General features: G+C 41.3%; 1 protein-coding gene across 1 annotated transcript; it reads left to right on the plus strand.

The window, feature by feature from the left end:
• The first annotated feature begins 594 nt into the window (after nucleotides 1-594).
• CDCA7L (cell division cycle associated 7 like) lies at nucleotides 595-27,101 on the plus strand. The gene is made up of 10 exons (XM_024197422.2): nucleotides 595-703; nucleotides 11,644-11,784; nucleotides 15,989-16,123; nucleotides 16,699-17,055; nucleotides 19,765-19,839; nucleotides 20,878-21,066; nucleotides 22,995-23,126; nucleotides 24,134-24,283; nucleotides 25,692-25,828; nucleotides 26,291-27,101. Exons 1-10 carry the CDS (start codon nucleotides 680-682, stop codon nucleotides 26,319-26,321), a joined length of 1,371 nt encoding a protein of 456 aa, XP_024053190.1. The 5' UTR covers nucleotides 595-679; the 3' UTR covers nucleotides 26,322-27,101.
• The last annotated feature ends 1 nt before the right edge of the window (nucleotide 27,102 follows it).

Consider the following 27,102-nt stretch of genomic DNA (forward strand, 5'->3'; position numbering starts at 1 on the left):
CTTGCCCAAGGATCTCCGTAGCAGAGCTGGTCCCAACTAACTGCCTAACTAGCGGGCCACGGGAGCAAAGCCCTCTGCCTGGAGAAGCCTCTCTGCCGCCTGGTCTCCCCCAGCCCAGCCGATGGGGTAGGGGATCGTCTCCAATACAGGGGCAGTGTTGCAATGCACGGCAGCAGGGCCCCTAGTGTCTAGACGCTTCCCAGGTGGAGGGCAGGGCTTTTAATCCACCTCTCCGGGAGCAGTAGCCAGGCTGATGGCCAAATCCTTCCATGGCCTCGCCCTGTCTCCGCCGGGGGCTGGGTGGCCCCAACTGTGGCGCTCAGGGCGGGAAAGTTCCACAGCGCTGAAGGGGTAACGCGGTGCCCTCAGTCTGCGGCCCTAGTGGCAGGGCCGGTCCCCCCTCCCCGCAATTAACGGGGGCCCGAGCCGGCCCCTCAGGAGTGGGGTTACCAGCGCCTCGCAGTCGCCCTGCGGCGAGCGGGGCTCGGGGGCGGGCCCAGCGCAGCCCGCGCGTCGCCCCCGGGCGGAGCAGGCGGCGGAGGCTGCAGCTGGGTCCCGCGCCCGCCCTGCCCCCCGCACGTCCGGGGGAAGCCGCGCTCTGCGGCCCAACGTCGGCGGCGCAGTAGCTCCTGGGCTGGGGCGGCGGCGACGCGTCCCGGGCGTGGGGGGGCGCAGCAGGATGGCAGCGGTGACCCAGTGCAAGGTGAGGCGGCCCCGGGCGCGCCTAGAGCCCCCCCGCCCGCAGCGCGCCGGCTCCGCAGGGAGCGGGCCTGGGGCAGCTGGGCGCCAAGTGCCGCCCGGGCGGAGGCGTCCCCGCCAGCTGCACGCATCTGCCCGGGGAGCGGGTGGCACCGGTGGCAGGGCATTGCAGCGCGCCTCTTGCCCCGCTGAGCCAGACCCCCACCCTCCTATCCAGCGGCGACCGCCTGTGGTTGTTCTCCACCACGTGGAGCCTGTCCTGCAAAGGGAGCTCGCTCGGCTGCCTCTGCGGGGCTTCTTACCCAGCGCTGGGGCTAGACCTAGCAGCCGCCTCCTCCTCGGTCTGCTTTCGTCCCTTTCCTCCTCCCCGGCCCCTCTGCGCATTGCCAAGGGGGTAGCCCTTGGTGTTCTGATTAATGGGGGGGGGGTCATTGCTCTGTTGGCCTGGCTTTGCTGGCAAACTTGGTCCCTGTATTGTTTACAAGTCTGCCTGGCTCTCAGGTTGGCTCTTAAAAGGCAGTTGATTAACCCTGGTTCTCAGAAAGAAGTTCTCAAAAGTTTCAAATAATGAATCGGTTGCTTGGTGTTGCTGGGAGGTATTTCCCAGTGTCTTTGTGGGGCTGCTTTTCCTCCTGCAGTTCTCTACACATTTGACGTGCCAGGTTTGGCTTCCCTTTTTATATATTTTCCACTAATTTAGTGTGAATCTATTTCTTACATCTTAGATTTGGAATAAAACTTGGGGACGTGATTGTGTGCGTTTGGAAACCAGCAATCAGACTAGCTGGCAGGGGGCTGGCAACGCCACGCCCCTCGTTTCCTCCTGTTGCATGATAAACAGGGACGGAGTGTTAAAATTCAAAACCCCGGTTTTTGAAGCTATATTTAAGTGGACACTACTGCTTTTTAAAAAAGTAAAAAGTTTCCTCACTTGTGATTCTGTGATCCTGTATTATAAAACTAAACACTAAAAATATAATTAATTTGTTGTGGTTTTTGTCAAAACTGAGTGCAAAATACCATTAGGAAAAATAAAGTAGTGTTACTGTTATTTCTAGTTAGATTTTCTTTTTGTTTTTATGCTATCTTTGTTCTCCAGTACTCAAGGAAATTAATACAAAAATTGTGTTTTTAAAACATATCAATATTAGATTTTGTATTTTTTTTAACCAAATCTTAAAATGTTTGGCCTAACCTATTTGTGAGTTTCTTTTTATTGTTTTTTAAAGAGCAATCTTAAAAAAAAAAAAAAAAAAAAAGCCTTAGGGCGTCTCGCACACATTTCAATAGTGATAGTTCTTTTGCTTCTGTCCTCCTCTTATTTTGTTTAAAATGTTAGTTTTTAGACCCCAGTCCTATAAACACGCAGGTGAGTAACATCAAGTATGTGTGTAAATGTTTGCAAGATTGGGGCCTTTGGGGTTTAGTTTTACATGTGTGAGTAGTCTTCTTAAACTTCACATGCAAAGAGTAGTTAAAGGGACACTCAGGCACATAAATAAGTCGTTGTTGGTCAGGAGGAATTCCTTCCTTATCCTGGATCTTGGCCTTCACATTTTCTATAGTATCAGAAGGCTCAGCCTCGAGGGTGATGGTTTTCCCGGTCAGGGTCTTCACGGTCAGGCACATAAAGTTACTTGTGAAAGTGTTTGCAGGATCAGGTTTAATACATGTGGTGACTTTCCAAGAATGTACCAGTGTATCATAATTTCACTGAGGGAAGATTAGTGAATCTATTAAGCTTAAGGGAAAGCAGCTTTACATGGTGGGCAGTTGAACACAAACTAGAGCACTTATTAAACATTTCAGAAGCAGAAAGATGTTAAATTAGTACATGGTCTTCCATACAAATACATTAGGAACCTGAGGTCTGTTCCTGGCTCAGCCCCATCAACTTTACCTGATCCCCAGCTCTTCTCCATCTGAAAGTGAGGATAACAATATTAGGGAATGTTGCAAGGCTATTGGTGCTTGTAAAGTTCTTTGAGATCATTTGACTGAAGGCATTTTATGGAAGAGCAAAGTATTAATGCCTGATACTACAAGGAGATGGCATTATTGCCTCCAGTCATGTTTTTACTCAAGGGACAATAGATATAAATAAATATAACATTAGTTTGTTTTTTTAAGGGGAAGTGGAGGGGGAGAGAATGACAATATTTTCTAATCTTCCTCTTGTTTATTGTGGCACTTTCGGGTGGTTGTTTGTTTGTTTTATTGACAGGGCAAAAGGGACTGCAGTCCTGCACTCCTTCCTTTTCCTTATTTCTCTGGAGCTCTATCAGTGGGTTTGTTTCCTGCTGAGCCACATGGAGCCAGCGCCTTCAGGAGTTCAGATGTATTTCAGGCTTCCTTGTCTCTCTGAATCATCATTTAGTCCAGGGGTCAGCAACCTTTCAGAAGTGGTGTGCCGAGTCTTCATTTATTCACTCTAATTTAAGGTTTTGCGTGCCAGTAATACATTTTAACATTTTTAAAAGGTCTCTTTCTATAAGTCTATAATATATAACTAAACTATTGTTGTATGTAAAGTAAATAAGGTTTTTAAAATGTTTAAGAAGCCTCATTTAAAATTAAATTAAAATGCAGAGCTCCCCGGACCGGTGGCCAGGACCTGGGCAGTGTGAATGCCACTGAAAATCAGCTCGTGTGCTGCCTTTGACACGCGTGCCATAGGTTGCCTACCCCTGATTTAGTCTATCGACTATGTGAGCTCCTTAAAAAACACAGTGAAGGTCAAAGGTTATAAACACAAACTAGTTTGGTGACTTACACTGCTACCTCGATATAACGGGACCCGATATAACACGAATTTGGATATAACGCGGTAAAGCAGTGCTCCGGGGAGGCGAGGCTGCGCACTCCGGTGGATCAAAGCAAGTTCAATATAACGCGGTTTCACCTATAATGTGGTAAGATTTTTTTGGCTCTCGAGGACAGCGTTCTATCGAGGTAGAGGTGTAGTTATGTGGCCCCATTTTAGCCAATTGCTAGCCAACTATTCTGAGTCACAAGACCTGCTTTGTTTATTTATATTGTTTGGTAACCCAAAGGCCTAATTTAAACGTATCTGTAGAGTGTGTACGGCTATACAAGTGAACCCCAGTTTTACAGATGTCTTTGGAGGCATCCAAAGCTTTCTTAAAATTGGAGTTTTATAAAAACGTGTCAGTTTTTATAGAAGTTTAATCTACAGGACCAAATATGCATTTCAGGTATCACAGAGATCATATATTTGGAGTTTGTAAAATTGACATTGACTTACAGAATTCAAGTTAATATCACCAGAAAATACCATCTGTGGCCCCCGGCCTGCAAGTGACTCCAGGCAGGTGGACTCAGGTGCCTGCCTGAAGCTCCATTGAAGTCCATGACTCCACAGTGCCAACTAGCACAATTGAGGTCTATTTTTTTCTATACTGTGTTAGTTTACCTAGTAGTCAACTTAGTGGTGCAATGGTACTGTGCAAGTCTGCAGTCTGGAAAGCTGGGATTTAGAAGTAGATTAGAGCCCTCAGATGAGAGGATGCTGCTCTTGTTTTAGGCAAAATTAAATCAGAAATGACCAGCTTCTGAGTGTGTATCAATGAAAAATTAGGTATTGTGGGGAAGAGCTGATAGGAGAAATGGGAGAGAATTTGACGTATGGTCACACTATATATGCTGTTCTCATATTCATAATGTTAGCAGTCTTTTAGGAAAGCATCTCTATGGATTGCAGGTTCACACCACCTATGAAAAGGCAATTGTTGAATCTTATTCCTGCGACTTACAATGTGTGGGTAGACTGCTGTGCCCATGCTGGGCCCCATTGACTTCTGGAGGGCTCCATGTAGGTGGAGCAGTCTGCCCACATTCTAAATTGCAGGATTGGGGCTTTATAATAATAAAGCTGGTTGGTTGTAATGATAATAAAGGCTGGTTGGTTGTAATGATAAACAGTGGGGAAAGTTATGATGGAAAATGCTTTTTGTAGGTCTGGGGTTAAAGAAAGAGTCATAGCACACAATGTTGTAAATAAGTTGCTTGTCATAAGACTTCATGAGAAGTCAAATACTCCTTATTTTAAAATAAAATAGCTTAACTCAATTTAATTACTAATTAAAAACCACTTAGAAACCCATACGCCAGTCTAGACATATATAGAGCCAAATTTGCTAAAAATTAATGGAAGAGTCTTCTTCAATAATAAGTTGGCAATAAAGATCATAGCTTTTCATGAAAAATCCAAAAATTCACAATATACCACGGTGGGGATAACCTATCTTCCTCTCGGGTGGTATTTAAGTATTCCAAAAGTCTTAATGTTGTGTGATCTCTCAGGTATACCTGCTTTTTCTCCACTTCTCCCAAAGCACTTTCATGCATTCTTCCATGACACTTCTTGTGCCTGGAATACTCCATCCCCAAACTATTTCATAAAGCCCCTTCAATACAGCCAACTTATGCTTCCGAAGAGAAACTGTGAACAGATGATAGGTTGGTAAATGGTCAAGGACTTCTGATATCTTCCTTCTGATATCGATATCTATATCTATATATATATTAAACTAATTTATCTACTTGTTTACATAGCTAATGTGAACGTGTGTAATCATGTGATTCCTAGCATTGTCACTCTCCTTCTCTTTCCCATCTTCCTTCCATGTTTTTTATTGCCACTTGTTATTACAGTATGTCTTAAATTAGGTCCTGATTCTACAATCGTATTCATCTTTATGGATCTGATTGTAGGAGCAAGCCTTGGAATGTAAATAGTACATGGCAAGGAATTCTCTTGCTATAGTTTTGTTCAGTACCTAGCCCAATGGGGCTATGATCCTGACTGGGGCTCTGTGTGTTACTGGAATACAAATAGCTATCGTAAGCCTTGAAGTAGGTCTGTGCTCAGAAGTTACTCTGTGAAAATCTGTTTTTGATGCAGCTTCTGCTCAGAATGGGTCAAATTCTGCTGGCTTTGCTCATGCAGTTAGGCCTGTTGATGTGCATAGGGTTGTTGCAAATAAGGACTTGTCTACATGCACAGCTGCACCAATTTAAAGTGTGACTTTAACCTGATTTAGTTAAATTGGTGCAAAAGGATGTGTGGATACACATTTTGGTCTAAACCAAGCTTATTTTGGTTTAACTAAAGTTGATTAAGAAGCAATTTTGGCTAATTTCATTTTAGCTTAATTCTTAAACTGAAATAGGAGTGTTCATACACAAGTTTGCTGAGGTTTAATTAATGGTTTAGTTGAACCATGTGCGTAGACAAGACCTAACATTAGCAGTCTTCAGTCCCATGTGTCTTTCCAGTTGTATCTGTTTAGTTAAAGGGACATTATGTTTAAAGAAATGAGTTAAAAGTTGTTTCAGGTTTCAGCTCTCTAGTCTCCCATCCAGTTTTTGTGGCTTTATAAGTATATTTTTCTGTTTTTTGTTTTTAATTCCTGTTGAGTGAAAGACCAATGCAAATAACAGGGGGAGACCTAGTGACTGTACAGTGTAAACAGGGAAATTGACTGTTCACACTGTAAGAGAGATAAGGTAGGTGAGGTAATATTTTTTATTGGATCAACTTCTGTTGGTGGAATAAGGTCATGAAGAAGAGCTCTGCGTAGCTCAAAAACTTGGTGGAAGGTGCAAAAGCAGTTGGTCCAGTAAAAGATATTACCTCACCTACCTTGTCTCTCTCATATCCTGAAGCTAACATGACCACAGCAACACTATTCACAATATAAACAAACTGCAAAAATAGAGAAAATTAACTTTCATTCAGTTACACCATAGTCATCTTATATATTACTTTTGTTTGTTGTTGAAAAGGATGCGAACAGTGGGAATGGTGATAGTAATGGAGATGATAATGATTGGTTGAAAAGTGTTGTAGGGTAACTTGTGCATATAATGGCAATAGTTGATAGTGCAGTGGAAATGTTTATTATCTTTCAGAATTTGTATCCACTGGAGTTCAGATATCAACAAACATACATTGTGGGTGCCCCTTTAAATAGTCTCTATTCCTCCTAGCCTGGCAAAACCACAGGGTTGCAGAACAGTGAACTGTATTCTGTTCTGCCCTTTGCATCAACAAAGCTGCCTGCTAAATTCTGATTCCAGAATCTTACTGCTGCTTCTGACGTCTAAAACAGAAATCACACCACCTGGTGATTTTTCTCTCTAACAATTCAGATGGAATTTGCACTGCTGGCAGTAAGGGAAATCTTGTTTTGACTTGTAGAGAGAGAAAATATTATACACATTCTCCATCAATCACATATTGAATACCAAGATGTCACTTAAACTTTGTATTTTCTTATTGTGTTGAAATAGTAACATCTGTTTTAAGCTAGTTTTTGTGTGTGTATCTTCTCTGCCTTTGGTTACAATGGGAGCAGAATTGTCAATTTTCATAATCAATTAAGTCAGATTCCCTGAATTACACCAATGCAACACCATCAATTTCACTGTCTATATCTGGTATCTAATATGAGTGCACTTAGAGTGACTCTTGTACAAAGATATCAACATTCTTAAAAAAAGGTAGATAAGATACTTCATTATCTCAAATTTAGAGATGAGGAAACTGAGACCTCGCAAAGCATTAGGTACCTGTGTGTCTTGGGATGCTTTTCAGGCATCAGACCAAAGGCCAGGTATATTTACAGCTCAGTAAGTGTGGTTATTCTGGAAATGTTTGGATTGTATGCTCTTTGGGGCAGGGACTATTTTTTACCTTAATTTGGAAAGCACTTGGGACATTTTAGATGCTCCTGCAATATAAATAAGCATTTTAAGATGTACTATGAATGGAGATGGGCTGAGGAAGTGAAGTTCAGGTTTGGATTAGATTTAGGCTACTGTTCGTGTTCCAAGCCAAAATGTGCTATATTACCTGTGAAAGTCCACCATTTCAAAGGCTTTGGTTTGTTATAAGCTTTTCCTGGGTGTTCAGCATTTGTTTTTTGTGTCACTCTAATGCTCTTGAAAGATATTTGCTCAGATCTCTGCTATGTCCCTGCAAATTTAATTTCGCTTTAACTGACGTGTTTTATGTTGGAATATTCAGTATAAATTCTCCTTGAGCATATTTGGAGTGTTATTTCCCTTTCCTCCCTCTGTTGTTTTTTTTTATACAGCATTCCAGTGTGAAAAGTTAGAAACTCTGTGAGGTGCTTCTATCCTGCAAGTACATTGAGTAGGCAGTTCTCGCTCAATTTTTTTAAATGTGTTTAGGGCAAACATGTTTTTGCTGTCTTTATGTTTTGTTTGCCAGAATTAAAAGAATAGGATCTAACATTGTAACAACTATTTAGCTGCTTGAATGCATTTTGATTGATCCTTAACAAGAGAATGAAGTGCATGGCTGTCAAAATTTTTCACAACTAATAGAGAGTGACACACCATACAAAAGACATTGGCACAGATTCATCTTTGGTGTAGCTCTGTTGCTATCAGTGCTGTGTTACATCAGGAATAAATTTGGCCTGCTATGTGAGTTCTAGGACTATTGGAAATAAATAAGCTAAATGATGAGAAATGTACAAAGATGTTTATTAGTCTGTGCATTTTGTGCCTGCAGCACCAGAGCTGTGTATGTAGTGCTTGATGCACCCGATCCAGAATGTTGTGACGTTTATAAAATTGCTGAACACGGCCTTTGTATGGTGCTTAAAAAGTCTTTTTTTTTTCTTCAGTGAATGTATTTATTTTTCTTATAACTTACATTTACAGCTTTAAAAAAAAAAAAAAACATGCTTGTGCAGCCTGAGACCAGCACATGCCCTACAGATCTGTCCATTTCTCCAAAACCCTCATGCTTTAAGAGCTGTTTGACTCTAGTCTTGCGTTGCTCATGCTTTTCAACTCTGAGCAGGGAGCAGGGACATTGAGACTGAGGGCTTGTCTACACTACCGCGGTAGTTCGACGGCTGGCAATCGAACTTCCGGGTTCGATTTATCGCGTCTGGTGTGGACGCGATAATTCGAACCAGGAAGTGCTCGCCGTCGACTGCGGTACTCCACGTCAGCGAGAGGAGTACCGCGGAGTCGACGGGGGAGCCTGCCTGCCGTGTGTGGACCGCGTCTGAACCGCGGTAAATTCGAACTAAGGTATGTCGACTTCAGCTACGTTATTCACGTAGCTGAAGTTGCGTACCTTAGATCGAATTGGGGTGTTAGTGTAGACCAGGCCTGAGACAGCTGTGTTGCACAGAGTATTTTCATAAAAGGGGGAGAACCAGCAGTTGATGCATTTAAAATTTTTACTTAAAAACTAGCAAAGTTTAAAATAATCTTCAATTTCATCAAGTTCACCAATCCACTGTTTCCATCTCTTCCCTTTCCCAGCCCCAAATCATCTGCTCTCCCTTTAGAAATTGTGATATTTTCTTTTTGTTTTCACTTTGGATTTTTGATACAGTTGGAGCATAGAGTTTAAAAAAAAACAGTTATGCACTGTGTGTAGACTGCAGAATAGTTAGTAAATCGCTGATGAACTGAACAGAATCTCTTAAAGGAGATGGACAGGAAAATGACAGCTCTTGGTGCCAGGAACATAACTTTTATGATGCACTAGCAGGGTGTCCTATGCAGACTCATTGACTATGTCCACCTTATATAAATTATGCCTTCTTTGCTTCTATTAAATTAAACCATTTAGCCGGAATGGGGACTCCTGAACATTTTAATGAGACTCTTGAAAATCAAAGGGAGGGGGTCACAAACTAAAAGTCTCTTTTGAAGTTCTGCAGCAAGTTACTTTAATCAGAGCCCCTCAGTATCTGAGAATGCATAGAGATCAAAAAAAAGGTCCTCTACTGGGAAAGTATGTTTTTTTCCCTTTGTTCATAATCGGTAATTACACCCCCATAATGGCTCCTCTGGTGCAGATGCAGAAGTAATAGACGAAGAAGAAGAAATTAGTTAGGCATACAGTAATCGCAGCAGTGGCTAGCTCAGCTGTACAATAGCACAAGAACTAATGCAGTTGTTCCTGGAAGCAATTTATTCATAGCAACAAGGCTCACAGCTCCTTGTATGTTTTTCCATTAAGTCATTAAAATGTATAATGCTCCATTTTTAACCCTTCTCTGTTGAGTGAAGAATGAAATTTCTCCACAGCAAAGGAGTGGGATTCTGGCTGCCCATATTTGGGGATTGGGGAGAATTCCAGAACTCTAGTATGGCTAGTGCAGCTCCAGCTGAAGTGCATTAGTGAATTAGCTGAAGTGATTGAGCTGCTTTCTGTCTGCTAGCTTGGGCCAGTTGTTTAGTGACTGATTCTGATCTTGCTTAAACCAGTGTAAGTCAGGACTGAATCTATTTACATCTGTGGAGTTTTGCTGGCAAAAAAACAATATGAGATTAAAATTAGGCACGTAGATGTTCTTGTATTATTACACACTTGCCAAGTGGAAGTTGGCCAGTAACGTGATTGATTCTTCCCACCCCCAATGTTTGGAAAATGGCAATTACCATTTGGAAAAACTTTGCTCTTGGCAAAGATGAAAGATTGAGAAAATCTGTATCATTTTGGGTTATTGAGAAACTTCTTATTTTTGTCTGCTAATGGAGATATGCAGAATGCCATGTGGCTATCTGAGTTCACATAGGGAGCATTCTCTTGTAACATAAAACCTTGTGAACTCTGTTTGAAGATCACATCCTTCCCATCAAACAGCTCTGGATCTCTCTCTTGCATTCTTGTGCTTTCATCAATTTCACTGGAACTTGCATGTGGGGAACCAGTTCAGAATATGCAAGATAGATCCATACAATGAATAAGAGAAGTTTGCCTGAAGTGTACACATTGCTCTGAGGATGTACTTACCTGGTCACTGGTGAGCAGTTTGGGCACTTGAGTAGACACTGTTTAGCTGAACATATCTTTCCTAAAGCATTCTGTCATTCAAGTAATGCTAAGCTTGAATCAGTGTATAAATTTGTATTCTGAAGCACTAGGGTAAGCACAATGCAGAGCACCTTCTATCCCAGTTTGTACAGTTGGGCATATTCATTCAGTCAGGCAATATGCAAAAGCTCTAAATGGTATAGGCTTGAGAGCTGCCTTAAGACCTCCTTTGCCATCTCTGACCTGCCACCGTTAGTTAGGCTTATCCAGAATGTTAGAATGTAATGTCACAAAAGTGAAGCTCTGGGTGCTGGTGGCAGAACTTTCTTAGCCTTTGGGCTGCGCCCCTGGAATTTGCTCCTTGTGTGAAAGTATGTTTAAGCACAAACCTGGTCATTTTAAGAAGACCTGGAAGATGTCTTTGTCCAGAGCTTCCCAACTGATTAACTCATGGGTTCCTAGCTGACAAAGCTCTGGGCAGCATGCGTTTGGTTTGTCTTATTGAATGGCCCAAAATAAGCCTTATGCATCTGATACTCATCACCACACATTTTTATTTTTAAAAACATTGCAAACAGTTGTTTATTATAACTATAAATATCGTTACAAAAAGGATAAAACCCAACAATTGAAGTCTCTTTGCACAGACAGACCTTTCTGAAATGCCTGAAATCAGTGACAGTACTCATTTTTGAACAGTTTGCTGTCATTAGATTGCAGGTGGTAGTGAGTTTGAAGATATTACTTAAACCTTGCTCTAAAGATCAATATGGCATATTTCTGTGATTAAAATCTGTAGCCTCAATCCTGCAGACACTTTTATGTATTGTGCTTATCTTTACTCCCATGAGCTGTCCCATTGAGTGAAGGTAAGCACATGCAGAAATGTCGGTAGGATTGGGGCCTGTATTTACACATTAAAGCAGTCTGCACAGCATCCTGTGGAGTTTGGCTTATTGAGATACAGTTCTGCTTCTATATAATGTATATTTGTATGTGAATAAGAGAGTGACAAATGAACAAGAGGCTGCTATTCCCATTAGAGCTTTTAGAAGATTATTATTGCAATGAGTGACTTTATCTTCTATCTCATTTTGAATTGAAAACAGATACCCAAGGAAGTGGCTGACATTTTTAATTCTCCCAGCGATGACGAGGATTTTCTTGGTTTTCGAGATGATGCTCCCATGCAAACCTTGTCATCAGAAGACAGCTCTGATAGTTTTGATTCATTGGAGTCAGCAAAAAAGGTAGGAACATTTTATCATAAACCCTAGTGTATTGGTTTGGAAGAGTAAAACTTCTTTGAATTTGTTTCAGGGCAGCGCTGACCTTAACTCTTAGCAGAAGTGGAAATCTATAATCCTTTTATTAGAAACAAAAAAACTACTCACCTTTAATTTATTTTAATTTGTAATGATCTTTTAAAAAGGGTCTTATATGAATGAAATCCATTCTCCTTTCTGCATTAGGAGGAGAGCATAGAGTGAGTTTGGTATTCGTAACTTGCCCACATAGCATGTATAGCATTATTCTTGTAGGCAAGAATAATGGTCATTCAGTGATAGCCTACGCTGGAGAATGCGTTACAGCTCAGTAAAATGTGTCGTTATAAATCAGTTGCACGTCTGCAGTACTGAAGTGGGATTCCATTGTAACCTCACTATGACAGGTTGGATCACAGAAACCCCCTTGGGAACTGCCACCTGATGTGCCAAGACTACTTCTGCTCCTGCTTTCCTGCCCTGACAGCTTAGGACTCCAGCACCCTGTCTTGTTGAGCCAGATACACCAGTCTACTCCAACACAGACCCAGGGTCTAAACCACATGCCCCAAAGCTGCAGACTTAACCCGAAAGCAGTTTACAGAAGTGTTCCTGTCTTTAGCACTCAGATGCCCAACTCCCAATGGGGTCTAAACCCCAAATAAATCCATTTTACCTTGTATAAAGCTTATACAGACCGATAGAGAGAGATGCACAGCTGTTTGCCCCCCTTCCGCCCCCCCCCCGGTATTAATACATACTCTGGGTTAATTAATATTTAAAAAGTGATTTTATTAAATACAGAAAGTAGGATTTAAGTGGTTCCAAGTAGTAACAGACAGAACAAAGTGAATTACCAAGTAAAATAAAATAAAACACGCGAATCTAAGTCTAATACAGTAATAAAGCTGAGTACAGATAAAATCTCAGCCTGAGAGATGTTTCAATAAGTTTTTTTTCACAGACTGGATGCCTTCCTAGTCTGGGCACAGTCCTTTCCCCTGGTACAGCCCTTGTTCCAGCTCAGGTCGTAGCTAGGGGATTTCTCATGATGGCTGCCTCATTTGTTCTGTTCCACCCATTTATATATCTTTTGCATAAGGCGGCAATCCTTCGTCTCTCTCTGGGTTCCCACCCTCTCCTTCTCAATGGAAAAGCACCAGGTTAAAGATGGATTCCAGTTCAGGTGACATGATCACATGTCACTGTAAGACTTCATTACTCACTTGCCAGCACACAAGTATACAGGAAGATTTACAGGTAAAACAGAGCCATCCTCAGTCATTGTCCTGGTTGATGGGAGCCATCAAGATTCCAAACTACCATTAATGGCCCCTACTTTGCATAATTACAATAGGCCCTCAGAGTTATATTTCATATTTCTGGTTTCAGATACAAGAGTGATACATTTATACAAATAGGATGACCACACTCAGTAGATTATAAGCTTTGTAATGATACCTTACAAGAGACCTTTTGCATGAAGCATATTTCAGTTACATTATATTCAAACTCATTAGCATATTTTCATAAAATCATAGAGTGCAACGTCACACTCACTTTTTGAGTTGGCAGTTGGAAGTACTGGAGGTGGAAAGTGTGAGGAGAAGGACACTGGGAAGAGAGCAGGGAGCAAAGAAGAGAAACAGAGCGAAGTTTACTGCGCTTGACAGTGATGAACTTACATCTGTTTTTTAATGATAAGGGAAAAAGCTAGCGAAGAGATTCAAGAAAGGGGGTGGCATAGCACACTGGAAGGAAGAAGTTGGCTTTTGTGGTATTTTGGATAGACTGCAGGTGGAAGATGTGAGGAAAAGAGACAGAGTAATCAAAAAGATGACTAATGCTTGGACAAAGGTTTCAGTAGTGATGTTAATTATGAAAGAGCAGATTTTAATTATATTGAAGGGGAAGAAGCAACAGTACAGGGAAGTTATGTATGAGAGGTAAATTTGAGATTTACCTAGGGAAGAATTATCCTATAATGAAAGAGCAAAAGGGTGGGAAGGGAAGAAAAGCTCTGCAGGGTGGAATTAGGCAGGAAAGGGCAAAGAAGTTGGGTTGGTCAATATAAATAGGGTCATATTTGTGCCTTAGTAGTTCACAGGGAGTTAGATACACAAATGCTATTATCAGTATAGAGTTTTGCATGTCTCTTCCCTTGTAGAGTTTCCTGAAAGTCTCTCCTGTAATCTCTTCCTTTGTGTCACTTAAACATTAGCTTAAACCCTAGCTACGTTGCGCAGGGCTGTGAAATATTTCACTCCTGGAGCACCGTAGTTGGGCAACCTAACCCCCAGTATAGGTGCAACTAGGTCCATGGAAGAATTCGTCTATTAACCTAGCTACCACCTCTTGAAGAGGAGTTTTAACTACATAGATGGAAAATCCCTTCTGCCAACATAGAAAGCACCTATGTTACAGCACTACTGCGGTGTAACTGCACTGCTGCAGGTCTGCTGCTGTAGCACTTGTAGTGTAGACATAGCCTAGTTGCACTAGTTTCTCCTTGCTTGTTTTCTTCCTATGTAGTAAAATTACTACAGATGACTAATGCTTGGACAAAGGTTTCAGTAGTGATGTTAATTATTAAGGACACCTCTGTATAGGAAATGCCACACTTTACTGTTCTTGCACATCATTGGTCCTCATTCCCTATTTTTCAGTCACTGTACAGAGCTAACAAACTGACAGTCTTTCTAGCCAGCGCTGCAAAGTTTTATGTAAGTACAGAGTGAACACAAACTTCAGTTCTTCTCAAAGAGAAATACAATTTCCCTTAAAGTTACTTCCCTTTTGTGTTTGCTCCTTTTTCAAGTAGCTGCACTGCAGCTATCAACAAAAGAACAAAGTAATTTTGCTCAGAGAAAACTCACTCCAATTACCCATAATAATTTGTAGGAGATGTTTTAAGTGTAAAGAAACAGTATATGCAATGATTTTTCCTCTATTCCCCTGCAAGTTTTTCCACTCATCTATTATATCTATTTTTCACCAGATATTATCTCAACATAAAGAAGTGTATAATTAACGTCGGGGATGGGAGGGAATTGAAGGAGAGAATAAAGATATTTAGCCAAGTGCAGTTGTATGAGAGGTCATTTCTGTATCTTGTGTGGGAGTTAAAAACATCCAAGGAAAACTGGGGAAGTAAACTGTCTCAAGTGAAGGATGCTGTGTTTCAAGGCAGGTGCGGTGTGATTGTGTGTACATCCCCTGCCCTGAGCTAGTCCTGTTTTTCAAGATCGCAATAATGACACATTGACAGATGCTCTGAAGCTTTTCTATATTGTTTCTTTTAAAAGCTTCCTTCCTCATCATGGGACGTATATTGTTGCTTTTTTGTTATATGTATAGTAAACCCATTGTGTGTAAAGATGGTGTGCAAAGGGGAAAAATGGGCTTCAGCCCTTTAAGTAGATGATATGCAAGCAAGACCCGAAAGGTGTTTGGGGGATCTTTTATTTATTTATTTACTTATTTGTGGAAAATATTTTTCTTTCCATTAGTTTTTAACATTAGAAATTTGCTTTCTGTCTAGCTTGGAAAACCCTGTGATGACTGGAGAGTTGTTAAAATGATACTGCAAGAGCAAAGAAAGTGGAAGTTGAGCAAAAGGGATTTTTTAGTTAGTTTGTTTAAAACTTTTCAATTTTGTTTTCACTTAATTAACTTCGGTGATGAACTGACTTTTTGGAGAGAGGGAACCTTTGCTGATTAAGCTCCCTCTTCCACCAAAGTGTGAAAGGTAACAATATACATCTTCTGAGACCCTGCAACACCAACGAACCCAGAGAAGACCAGAGTTGATATTTCTGAGGTTTTAAAAAAAAAAATCTATAATTTTTTTTTTTAAAAAGCAAATCCTTCTCAGGTCTGCTTTATGCACCATAATGAAGCAAAAAAGACACAAACTCAATTAAAAAAAATCCTCTACAGGTCATCTTTTAAAAAGATAGCAGAACTGGAGAGTATCTATGTTCATTTGAAATAACTGATAGGGCTGAAATCCAGTGTGTCTTTTTCTTGTGACAAGTTTTGCATTTAACATTTTCACAGGAACCTACCATCTGCTCAGTAACTCCTTAACATTAAGCATTTCCTGATTTGGATTGGAAAAGTTACATGAATGCTCTTTGTATGGCAAACTGTGTCCGACTGTTGTGATTTTCGTATGCTTGCTCAACAGGATGTTCGATTTCAATCCAAGTACCTGACTGAGGAACTGAGGAGAATTTTCACTGAAGACACTGATTCAGAAAGTGAAGTGTTTGAAGGCTTTGCTCCAAGTGACCTGGATGTAAACAATGCGAATGGAATGACGGTAAAGCTAGCATTTTCATTGTGTTCAGACATACAATACAGACTCCTCCCGCCCCCTTCTTCTTTCTTTGTGTAATCCTCTTGTTTTCATACAGCTGGTTGAAATTTATTTTGTTATTTAACAATGTCAAATGTTTGTGCTGAAGATAAATGTTGTGTTACAAATTTTCCTTAATATTTAATCTTTTATTAATGTATCATAAAAGCCAGAGATGGAAAATATCTACTAGTGCATGTGATGAAGTACCATCTGCTTAAGGGAAGGAGGATTGGTTACTGTTCACAGCGGATGAAATTCAGTCTTGTGCAGAGGTCCAGCACAAAATCTATGTGTTACTTAAGTCCCACATCCTTACATAATTAATGGGCATTGCACTGGTCTCTGCAAAGGGCAGAATTGCACCCACTGTGAACAGTTTTTTTTTTTAATTGTTGGTTTAGCTAAACACAAGATGAAGTTTCCAGTTTTTCAGATTCTGATACTTAGTAATAGTCTATGCTAATAATGAGGATAAAAAGTGGCCTGTTCCCATGTGACAGCTGTCAGTATAACATATTAATTATCTCTGCTTTCAGCCAGTGGAGTCAGATTTGAGTGATGGAGAGAACAATAATTTATCTTTACTGGGTAGTGAGGAGGAGGAGGAAGAAGAGAAGGCTTCCCCCAAGAGAAGAAGCTTTGGCCTTCGTGTGGCATTTCAGTTCCCCACAAGAAAGTCTGCCAAGAAGAAGGTGTCTGAACCAACTTTTTCCAAGCTACACTTGCAAGACAATAAACCCCCTAAAACTCTCACAAGAGAGAAAAGCAGCAAGCGATGGAAGAAACTAGAGGGGTCTGCCTCAGAGTCTGAGGAGGATGTCAAAGAGACGCGTGAAGAAAGCTCCAGTGCTCTGCTTAAAAGAGCCATAAACATCAAAGAAAATAAAGCCATGGTAAGACAAAGCAGACAAAAGCCAGTACTCATTAAGGGCATGTCTTCGCTACAGAGTTTACTGGGTGATTGGCATCCAAGTCTGAGCACTCAGGTTAGCTCTGCCTGGTTGTGAGCAGCCACACTGCAAAGCCACACTTGAGTTACTATGTCCACACTGGTGCTGCACTCTTTTGTATGTGTGTCACTAGGCCTTCTGGGAGGATATCCCATGGTTCTTTGTGCTACAGTAAACTGAGACACTCCCAGTGAATTGTGGGAGTACTTGTCTGTCCTGGGTTTAGTTTGTGTCCTTACTACAAAGTGTGTGGGTTACCTGCCTGAGTGAAATCCTCACCTGAGTTCTAGCCTATATACCCTGAGCCTTTCCGGCTAGCTTGGGTTGAAAGTACCACAAAACTCAGGGCAGAGGCTTTTATGCATGGATGGGAGCAGGATTAGGGGGCAACAACTGAGTAAGGGTCCAGGTTAACTCTAGTGAAGACACACCTTATAACCAGATCCTATCAAAAAGCATTGCCATCCATTAACTTTAAATGATCTATTGGGTCATTATACAACAGAGTTGCTAATTTACTACATTGGCTGAGAAACCTATTGCAGTTTACTAAATGGAAAAATAAGATAAAGCAATCAAGACTTTTGCATCTCTAAGTGTATGCTCACTTGTTTGAGAAGTGTAGTTTAGAGTTAAAACTTTCCTCTTATACTAATGTATTGTGTGTGAGGGGGACTATTACCTTCCTGCTCTTTGTCATGATGCCTTTGGGTATGCAGTCCAAAGTCCCATTGGCCTTTTCTGCTGCGATATTGTGATACAAACCCATACCTCATTTGGGTTTCCTGTTGCCCTTTCAGCTTTACTGCTTCTCATGTTTCTGCTTCCCATTGGGCATGAATATTTGATTATTTTCCCCCAGGGCTACTGGCTTGTATCTTTCCAAGTAAAAGCTCATTTTATAGTTTCTTAAGCCTTGTCTACACTATGGGGGGAGATCGATCTAATTTATGCAACTTCAGCTACGTAAATAACATAGCTGAAGTCGACGTACTTAAATCTACTTACCACGGGGTCCACACTACGTGATGTCGACTAGAGACGCTCTCCCGTCGACTCCCTTTGCGCTTCTCATTCAGGTGGAGTACAGGAGTTAACAGGAGAGTGATCTCCGATGGATTTATCGGATCTTTACTAGACCTGCTAAATCAACCACCGATGCATCGATTGCTGCGCATCGAACCCCGGGTAAATGTAGACAAGGCCTTACTCTTGTTTCTAATCTATCTAGATTCCTCTGTATAATTGTGCTGTCCTTACTGGTATTTACAGCTACTCCCAGTCCAGTATCTGTGTGAATTTCATTAACATCATCTTTGTTCTTGTCCAGATCACTAATGAGGGTGTTAAATGTGACAGTTGTTAGATAATTAAAAGCATATTAGGTCATTACTGAGAAATGTCATGCACTCTTCATGCCACATGCGGTTCTGCCATGGTTGTCTCAGATGTTTGGTAGTCAAGAATCGCCACCATTTTCCCCGTTTAAGGTCTTCCCCTCTTATGAAGCTCCCTAAAGCCAGCAGCTGTTGAAGCCCAGAATGTGAGTCCCTTCAGAGTAAGTCAATAGTATTTCAAAATGGCCAGCCAAGGTGATGTAGACAAGAGAGGCCCAGGTCCAGGGTCTCTCGTATAGTACAAGTACAACAGAGTATTACTGCCGCTTTGCTTAGGGTGCACCGTGCTGGTGACATCACACTTGCCGTGCGGGGGGAGCTGACCAACAGGAGTCTTTTAGTACATTGTTTTGCAAAGGGGTGTGTTTATACTCATATACACACAAAGCCTGATTACTATAGGCCAGCTCCAATCTGCTGTGTGGAATGAGGCAGTGTGGCCTCACTAATAGAGAGCTCATGCTGGGGTATTGGATAAGGGAAGCTTCTGACTGTTTTCACTGGGTTCTGATAAAGAATGACTAGGTGAAAATTCTGACCAGCCAACAAAAGTCACTGAGTCTATGGCTACACAACAGAGCTTGCAGCCGCTCTGCGCCAACGGGAAAAAGTTCTCCCATTGACTTAGCTACCGCCGCTTGCTGGTGTAATTATATCAGTGGGAGGAGCTCTCCTGCCGCCATAGCACTGTCGACATTGGCGCTTAGGTCGGTGTAATTTACATCGCTGAGGGGTCTGGTTTATTTATACCCCTGGGTGACATAACTTATACCGAAATAAGCTGTAGTGTGTACATAGCCTAAGTCCGCAATTTTGTATTAGGAAAGTATGTGCCAAGATAGCCCACAAGAAACCTCTTGTAATCCCCCTGATGCAGTTACGTCCACTCTTGTTGTCAAGGGATTAGCTTTCCCATGTTAACTGCACATTTCAGTCATTATTGGTCATGGATACTGTAACCTCGGTATAACACACTTCTTTAGAGCCACATTTGACAGCGTTGGATGTGATTTTAGCTGCACGACTTCAGTATAAATCAATGGGAGTCATGGTGCTAAAACCTGCTGTAGAGCTTTGAACATTTAGGGGTAGAGGTTTAAATGAAGTGTTTTAAAGAGTGGTTACTTACACTGGGATTTAATGTATTTGAAATAACTCAGAATGTGTGTGAAAACAGAGCATGCTAAGGACTGAGTAGGTTAAATATTTGCAAGTTTGCAGTGAGACTTCAATAGGGTATTTTTATTAATTTCAGCTTGCCCAGTTGTTAGCGGAACTGAATTCTATACCTGAACTGTTTCCAGTGAAAACAGCCACCTCAACTCCTTCTGTAAGTTTCAGTATTTGGTTAAATATAATATATATTGTTGCTGAACGAATGAAATGTGTGTCTTCTGATGAATATTTTTATCTTTTTTTTTTTTTTTGTAATTTTATTTGTATTGACTTGATATTAGTTATATATTATGTAAAAAGGCAGGGCTAGGCTACCAAGATATATAGGTAAAGAAACAGCTCAAATTATGCAATGTATATTCAAAAAAACAGACCTAAAATTAGGCACTGCCCCATTAACTTAGACCCAGAGATGCTCATGAGACACTAGACAAACGTATATATTTGAGAATGATGGTTGGACGGCAAATAGGATCTTGTAGCTGGAAAGCTAAAGAGAGTGAAGAAACTACTGTTTGTTTTCAGATCCGGTCTGTTTTTTGCTAATTTTCCTTTCTGTTAAAAGTCCGTGTTTCCATTAGAGCTGTGATGGGAAAGCTCAGTCCTGCATAATAGCAGGATGTTTCTGTGTTCTACCTCTGGAGCATCTCTTTTTTGGCTACCAGCATAGAAATCCCTAATTCTCTGTGATTACTGTGGGCTAATGTTAACTTACCAAGGATTCCAAGTCCACGCATACTCCAGGAGGGTTGCACACCCATGTTCCTGACTTTGGGAAGTCCTTGTAAAATGTTGCCCTGATAATTAAGTCATTTGTGACCCAAATTATAAAATATGTGAAAGGCTGGCTCCTTGTTGGCTGCACTTCAAGTATTTATTGTGATGTATTAAACCTACTTTGGAATCCAGAGATTTATTTAGTAATATGTATTCAGTATTTTTATTCTGGAAAGAACCTTAGGGATAGACTGTTGGAATGCCCCTATCCTTATGGCAATGTTCCCCTCTTGTAGGTATATGCTTACTTTTTCATTTCTTTTTAAAGTAACATTTATTGCAGCAAGTTCCGCATCTCGAGGTATAGGTCTGGTAGTCCCATGCCCATATAATCTCTGGTAGTTTCCCATCCCAAACACACAACAGTGAGGCTGATGAGACAATTCTAATAGAAATGTTTTTTTTTCTCCTCTAGAAACAGAAGAAAACCCCGAGGAGAACATTTTCTGAAGGCCAGATAGAGCGTCGTACAAACTCAACCAGAAATGCTCGTCCACCAGAGAAATTTGCCTTGGAAAACTTCACTGTGTCTGCGGCTAAATTTGCAGAACACTTTCATAATTACAGACAACAAAATCTCCTAATAAAGAAGAGACTCAGTGGGGTATTTGCCAGTTTAGTTTGTTTACTAACCTTTGTCTTTTGGAGATGTCACTCATGCTACTTTGAGCTGGCCAGCATACAGAGTGGGGACAAATGCAGCAGAAAGCTAACTAGCATTTAGAACCTTGGTGCTGGGATTAGAAGCAGGAGAAAAAAGGATCCTGGAGCCTCCCCCTTCCCTAGTCACCCAAGCTATTTCAGTATGTAACCCATCCCGTTTGAATGTGTATCAGATTAATATTTGTATTATTTAGTATTTGAAATCCAGTAGTGCCCACAGTGTGCTAGGTTGGAGGCAGGCTATGGAGTGGGGTGATAAGGAGGTGGGAGGGAATGGGAGGAGAAGTGAACAGTTTCACTCTCGGTGACGGCAGAGGAGTAGGGAGAGTGTTAGAAGGGAGCAGAAATCAAGGCTGAACTTGTTGAACTTCAATTTAAGAATTGGTAAGAACCTGTGTGGAGAGAGAGGAGGATGGAGGAGAACTTTAGAAAGAAGTCAGAATTTGCAAATAAGGAACAAAATATTTTTGTAGCCATGTGATTTACATTTTTGTTACATTTGTCCTCCTACCCCATCCCTCCTTTTGTCAGTCATATTCATGGGTCATGTCTGCTATTAAATGGTAAACTTTCTGTGGTAAGGATTATCTCTTGTTACGTCTGTGTGCCATGTTGAACCACAATAGGACTGTAATCCTGCTTGAGTCCTTTTGTGCGCTATCACAATATAAATATTAATGGCAACGACAGAGGTGGAAAATTAACACTTATAGGTGAGGGATGTGGCAGAAGGGAATGAGGAGAGAATGAATTTTCAGGCGGATGTCCATGTGGCCATGATGCTCTCGATGCATTCAGTAGATCAGGCATGCAGAAATAGGATGTTGGGGGTAAGCCAGGGTTGAGATTTGTTGGGGAGAGTTGCAAAAGAATCAGTGTTAGAGGAGAAAGTAGAGTCAATTTTATTAATCAACAAGAGAGGGAGGAGAAAATCAGGAGAGGGCTCAGAGAATCAGAGTAGTCCTAGACACTGATGGATTGGGAGATCATGATATGAAAAGGTGGGCAAAGTTGAAATAGAGGTGCTGGTTGTAGAGGGAACTCAGTTACTGGAAAATCAGAGAGGGAATAGTGCTGAGGGAAGATGAAGTTGAGTGAGCAGCCATTTTGGAGAGCTGATACGATGTTGAAGGACAAACGAGATGAGAGCAAAGGCTAAGGGGTCAGATGGGACATCAGTGTGAAAGTTGAAACCTCTGGAGGACGGGGATGGAAGGAGAAGCAGAAGGAGAGCTTGGTGTATCAAAATGAAGAGAAGGATGGTTGGGGAGGAGTCGGTGGCTGGCAGATAAGTTACATGGAGAGGGAGCATAGAGTCTCATGGGGAGCATCGCTCAAGAAAATGAAGGGGTGAACTGGATAAGGAGGAAGGTGCTGGACATGGCACCACCTTTCTTGAGGATGAGTCAGGGAGGGGAGAAAGAGAGGCTGCTGTGAGCGTAGCTGTGGAGGTTTCAGTGGGTGCTGGAGATGGAGGGGAAAGAGATAAAAAGGTGGATGGTAGTGATCTTTTTCTGTGAAGGAGGAAGCGGATAGATAGTATGGTTGATTGTCATTGGAGGAAAAAAGGGGAGGAGTTCGTTGGAGAAAGATACCAGATGTATGAAGGATGGCAGATTTTCTCAGAGGAAGAGAAAGATGTGGTGGTAGGATAGAGATTTTGAGGGTGTTTGAAGGGGTAGGGGAATGAGGAGGAGCTAGAGCTGGTGAGAGCAATAAAGATTGGGTTGGTAGGAAGGATAGGGAGTTGGTGGTGACCACAAACCCTAGCTATATGTTCTGTTCTTGTAGTCGGAGCATATTTGATCTAAAGGTAAAAGCACATCACCCATCATAAGACAAAAGATGATGAGATAGTTTGTTTTGTAGGGTGACTGTGGAGTGCGCAAAAGAAGGAGGTCATCTAAATACTCATCTTACCGTCCTGTTGAAGATATTACTGATGAGGACTTGGAGAATATCGCAATTACAGTTAAAGATAAAATCTATGATAAAGTCCTGGTAGGTGCCTGCTTTTTCCTTTTGATTGCTTAGAGTGAGGGGCATAAGATGAAACTACTTCATTTCATGAAGTGAATTTAATGCTCATTGAAAAGTGCCAGAATAAGAGCCCTGGAGACCACAGTGCTGTGTTTATCTACTGTGATAGATATCTATGCTTAGCCATCTCTTGCTGTCTGCAAACAGGTGCCAGTTGTGGCCATGTTCTACTACTGTTACCTGTTGAGTGGGAACTATATTGAGACCACTAATTCACTTCCACCAAAGGGCTATTAGATGGAAGTGGACATAGCCATGAATGATCTGGGCGCAGTATAAGCCAGCGACCTAGAAGCAAATTGCTCCACATCCCATTTGTGTTCCCCTGTCTCCCTTGCCATAAATTACTCTGAAGTGTTATCATGCGAGAGTAGTGCTGAAACCTGGAAGAGAGAGGGTTATTCAAAAGGACATTAATACATGTCTGTGGCATGTTGTTGCATAAGCAGAGTTACTCTTATAAACACTGACTTTGCCACCTTATCTGTGCACAGATTTAAAATGAACATGAGCCCCTCTGTTTTGGGGCTTGATGCTGTCATAGGGATCACTGCATGAAGATTATCTAATACCCTGGAATTTTAGAATGGTGGATATTGAACTGCTGAGTCACTCTGTGGGTTCCTAGCATTTGCCATGGGTGGATTGGAACCAGAAATATAACATAGGGCTCATGTAGCACATTAGATTCCTAAGCCTTCAGGACAGGCTTACAAACATCTCTTTGTTTTGTAAAATACCTAGCGTACTTTTGAGCACTGTAGAAATAATCATGGTGGTGGAAGTTGTGTTTTTTCCTAATGTTTTATTAATCTAGTTGCCTCTGGTTCCCAAGGAGAAATTTTAGTGTTTTCCACCTCCAGCTGAGAGGTGTGTTAGAGAATTCCAACACCTGGAGTCAAGAAGTTCAGCATGATGTGAAATGCTAAATTTTTACGTCTCTCTCTCCTCCTCCTTTCCAACTTTAGGGTAGTACGTGCCACCAGTGTCGGCAGAAGACAATTGATACTAAGACCATCTGTCGTAATCAAGGGTGCGGGGGTGTGAGAGGACAGTTCTGTGGACCGTGTCTTCGTAATCGATATGGTGAAGACGTGAAATCGGCACTTCTGGATCCAGTAAGTATCCAATTCTTTGGGTTAAAAAGATAGTATGATTATGGCTTTGTTAGCTTCACAATCGTCACGGATTTCTTGGATAACATGAAATTGAAACATTCTGCCACATAAAAGCCTGAGTAGTGTGGCTGTGATTGATATTTATCTTGCTGAGGCAGGGATGAGAGAGCAGGGCTTTTGGCCTGCTCTTAGTTGCTCTCAGGTGGGGGAAAGAAAACTCATGAGGCTTAGAAGATGAACGGGGCCCTGATTCTCCCAAGTTCTTGTTTAGCTTTTTGCCTCCTTCCCTGATGCTTTCACTGGTCTGGTCTGCAATGCAAGCTACTTGTTTCAGATTCTAAACTTTAAACATTGGGAAGGAAAGAACCTCAAGAATTTAGGGTTGGGTCCCCTTTCTTTCCCTGAGCCCCTATCCTATTCTCAGCAGAGTGCATAGACCCGTCATGTCCAAATCCATCCGCTTTCATGGGGTCTGGCTGCCTTGGCAATTCACATACAATTAACAGAATAAAACTCAGCCTAAGTTTCCTCTCCAAGCTTGCATCTTTGTTGCTCTCCCCTCTGAGACACTATCCTGGTTCCCACCTTCCAGCATGACAGAGCAGGCGTTACCCCTGAGCCTAATAACAAAAAAGCCCAACATTTTTGTACAAGGTCTTAGGTCTGCCCCCCAGAGCAATGGCCATCTTCATTTTTGTCTAACGCTCCTGAAGTAACATGTTGCAGGTAGCAGACCTCCTCTCCTTGCTCTGAGCCCCTGTTTTTTAATGTCCTTTTTTAAAAAATTATCATTTTTAAAATGTTTTTCTTTGAGATTAACTGAATGTCACATCTGGCTCTTTCATACAGCCTCTGAGTTAGTGTCCAAACCCACCCCTTCCTGGAATTTGGCTTCACTGGTAACTTAAACATAAATCTTAACCTTGGGGTCCTGCCTGAGGACCTTCTCTGCCTTGTTATCTGGCTCAGAGACATTCCACCTCTCTTTGTATTCTGGTTGGAGCTGCTAATTGGACCAGCCTTTCAACATGACTCAGCTATAGTTACCCTGAATCTTAATAATGGAGGTTTTTTATCACCTGATCCTAGGGTGTTGGAACAGAAGAGTCCTGCTTTTTATATTCTGTTACAACACTAGGGAAATCAGTACTACTAGAATTTGTTGAGTGTGAGCTTTGAAAAATTCCAAGAATGGATATTCATTGTTTCTTCAATACTGCAAACTTTTTTTAATCAAAAGATTAATATCCACTAAAGTATTTGTTTATGAATATACCTTTATTGTTACATAAAAGTGGCACTTTCTTCTGCTTTGGGTGGGTAATGGGGTTGGAGAAGACCGGTTTGCATCTAATACTTCTGTAGATAACTCTACCCCTATACCTTTCTCTCCTTGTCTGTAATTCAGGATTGGATTTGCCCTCCTTGTCGTGGTGTCTGTAACTGCAGTTACTGTCGCAAGCGTGATGGCCGCTGTGCCACAGGAATGCTCATCCACTTGGCAAAATTTTATGGTTATGACAATGTTAAAGAATATCTTGAAAGGTAAGATAATTACATAACTGCTTTAGAATTGAAATCCACACTTTTAAATGTGCTGCCTTAGTTCTAATCAGGCTCTCAAAATGTTGTTTTCATTTAAAAATAACTTTGTGGGGCGTTAACCCAGACCAAAGTCCATCACAAAATATTGAAACTTGCTAAAACATCTAAATTGGTACTTGTGACTTTCAGTCTGGGCCCATAGAAATTGATGGCAAAACTCCCCTTGACCTCATGTGGAATCTTGACAATCAACTTTACTGTGCAAATGAATAAGGCAATTTGGAAACTGAACCAATATTTCATATTATAAGAGTTAGACTTAAATATTTGTTTCTTGTTAAATTGACTCAATTTTTTGTCTGGTTCTGTGGAGCTGTGACCATCTGATATCAAAGCTTTAGTTAATGCTTTTGAAAGTATCAGATTCCCATAAAGTATAACATTTTTCTACCTGTTTTCTAGTTTACAAAAGCAACTGAGTGAAGACAATTGAGGATGCTGAGCACAGCTGCCTGACCTGCAGACAAGTTTTTTTTTTTTTTTTTACTACAATGATGTTTATACAAGATAGAATTGTAGAATATAGCTTTGGAATTTTTTTTTTTTACTGATTGGTCTTTACTAAAACATTTCCTGAGAAATCTTTGTATAAGGAATTTACATGCAGAACGTTCTTTTATGCATTGACACCTGTATACAGAGCAGAACAGCACTTTTAAAACTTCAGTGGTTAATTTTCAGTAGGGCTACAGAACCAAGTAGGTGCTTAACTCCAAAGGCTGTGAAGGGAATTGTGTAGCACTAAAAATTTAACGAGTGGGGGGAAGAGGGTGAGATCTTAATAGTTTGCTTAGGCCAAAAAAGTATTATTACACATCTTTTACCACTCCCTGACCTAAAGAGCTAAGTTTTCGAAAGCCTTCCTTTTTGTGCATGAGCAAATCGAGTAACTGCATGCCTCAGTTTGTGGGCAAAAGTAAGTTTTGCCCCTGCAAAGATGGGAGGGAGTCCTTCTGAAAACTTTACTGAAATTCAGTTCACCATCCATCTGTTCCTCTTTTTCCCCTCAACCACGAGAATTTGTAAGTGCAAGGGGTGTCTTGTGGAAACATTTTGTTTAGTTTATTTTTAAAAGGTAGTTGGTTCAGCAGTGATGCACCTGCGGTCAGAGTGATATTGACCCTTTTAATTGTACAGTGCTAAGTACGTTTTTTTTAATAATTCCTCTGTCTGCTTAGCTAAAGGCTTTTCAAACAACACTTTGTAAAAACCCA

Source organism: Terrapene carolina, unplaced genomic scaffold (genome assembly GCF_002925995.2).
Source record: "Terrapene carolina triunguis isolate 2854851 unplaced genomic scaffold, T_m_triunguis-2.0 Scaffold84, whole genome shotgun sequence".
In the NCBI taxonomy this organism is placed as follows: Eukaryota; Metazoa; Chordata; order Testudines; family Emydidae; genus Terrapene; species Terrapene triunguis.

Excerpts from the sequence above, each read along its gene's own strand:
- CDCA7L (XM_024197422.2), top strand. The coding sequence starts at position 680 with ATGGCAGCGGTGACCCAGTGCAAG. Across the intron at positions 704-11,643 it reads CAGCGGTGACCCAGTGCAAG|ATACCCAAGGAAGTGGCTGA; the intron begins GTGAGGCGGCCC and ends AATTGAAAACAG. Across the intron at positions 24,284-25,691 it reads AATCGGCACTTCTGGATCCA|GATTGGATTTGCCCTCCTTG; the intron begins GTAAGTATCCAA and ends TCTGTAATTCAG.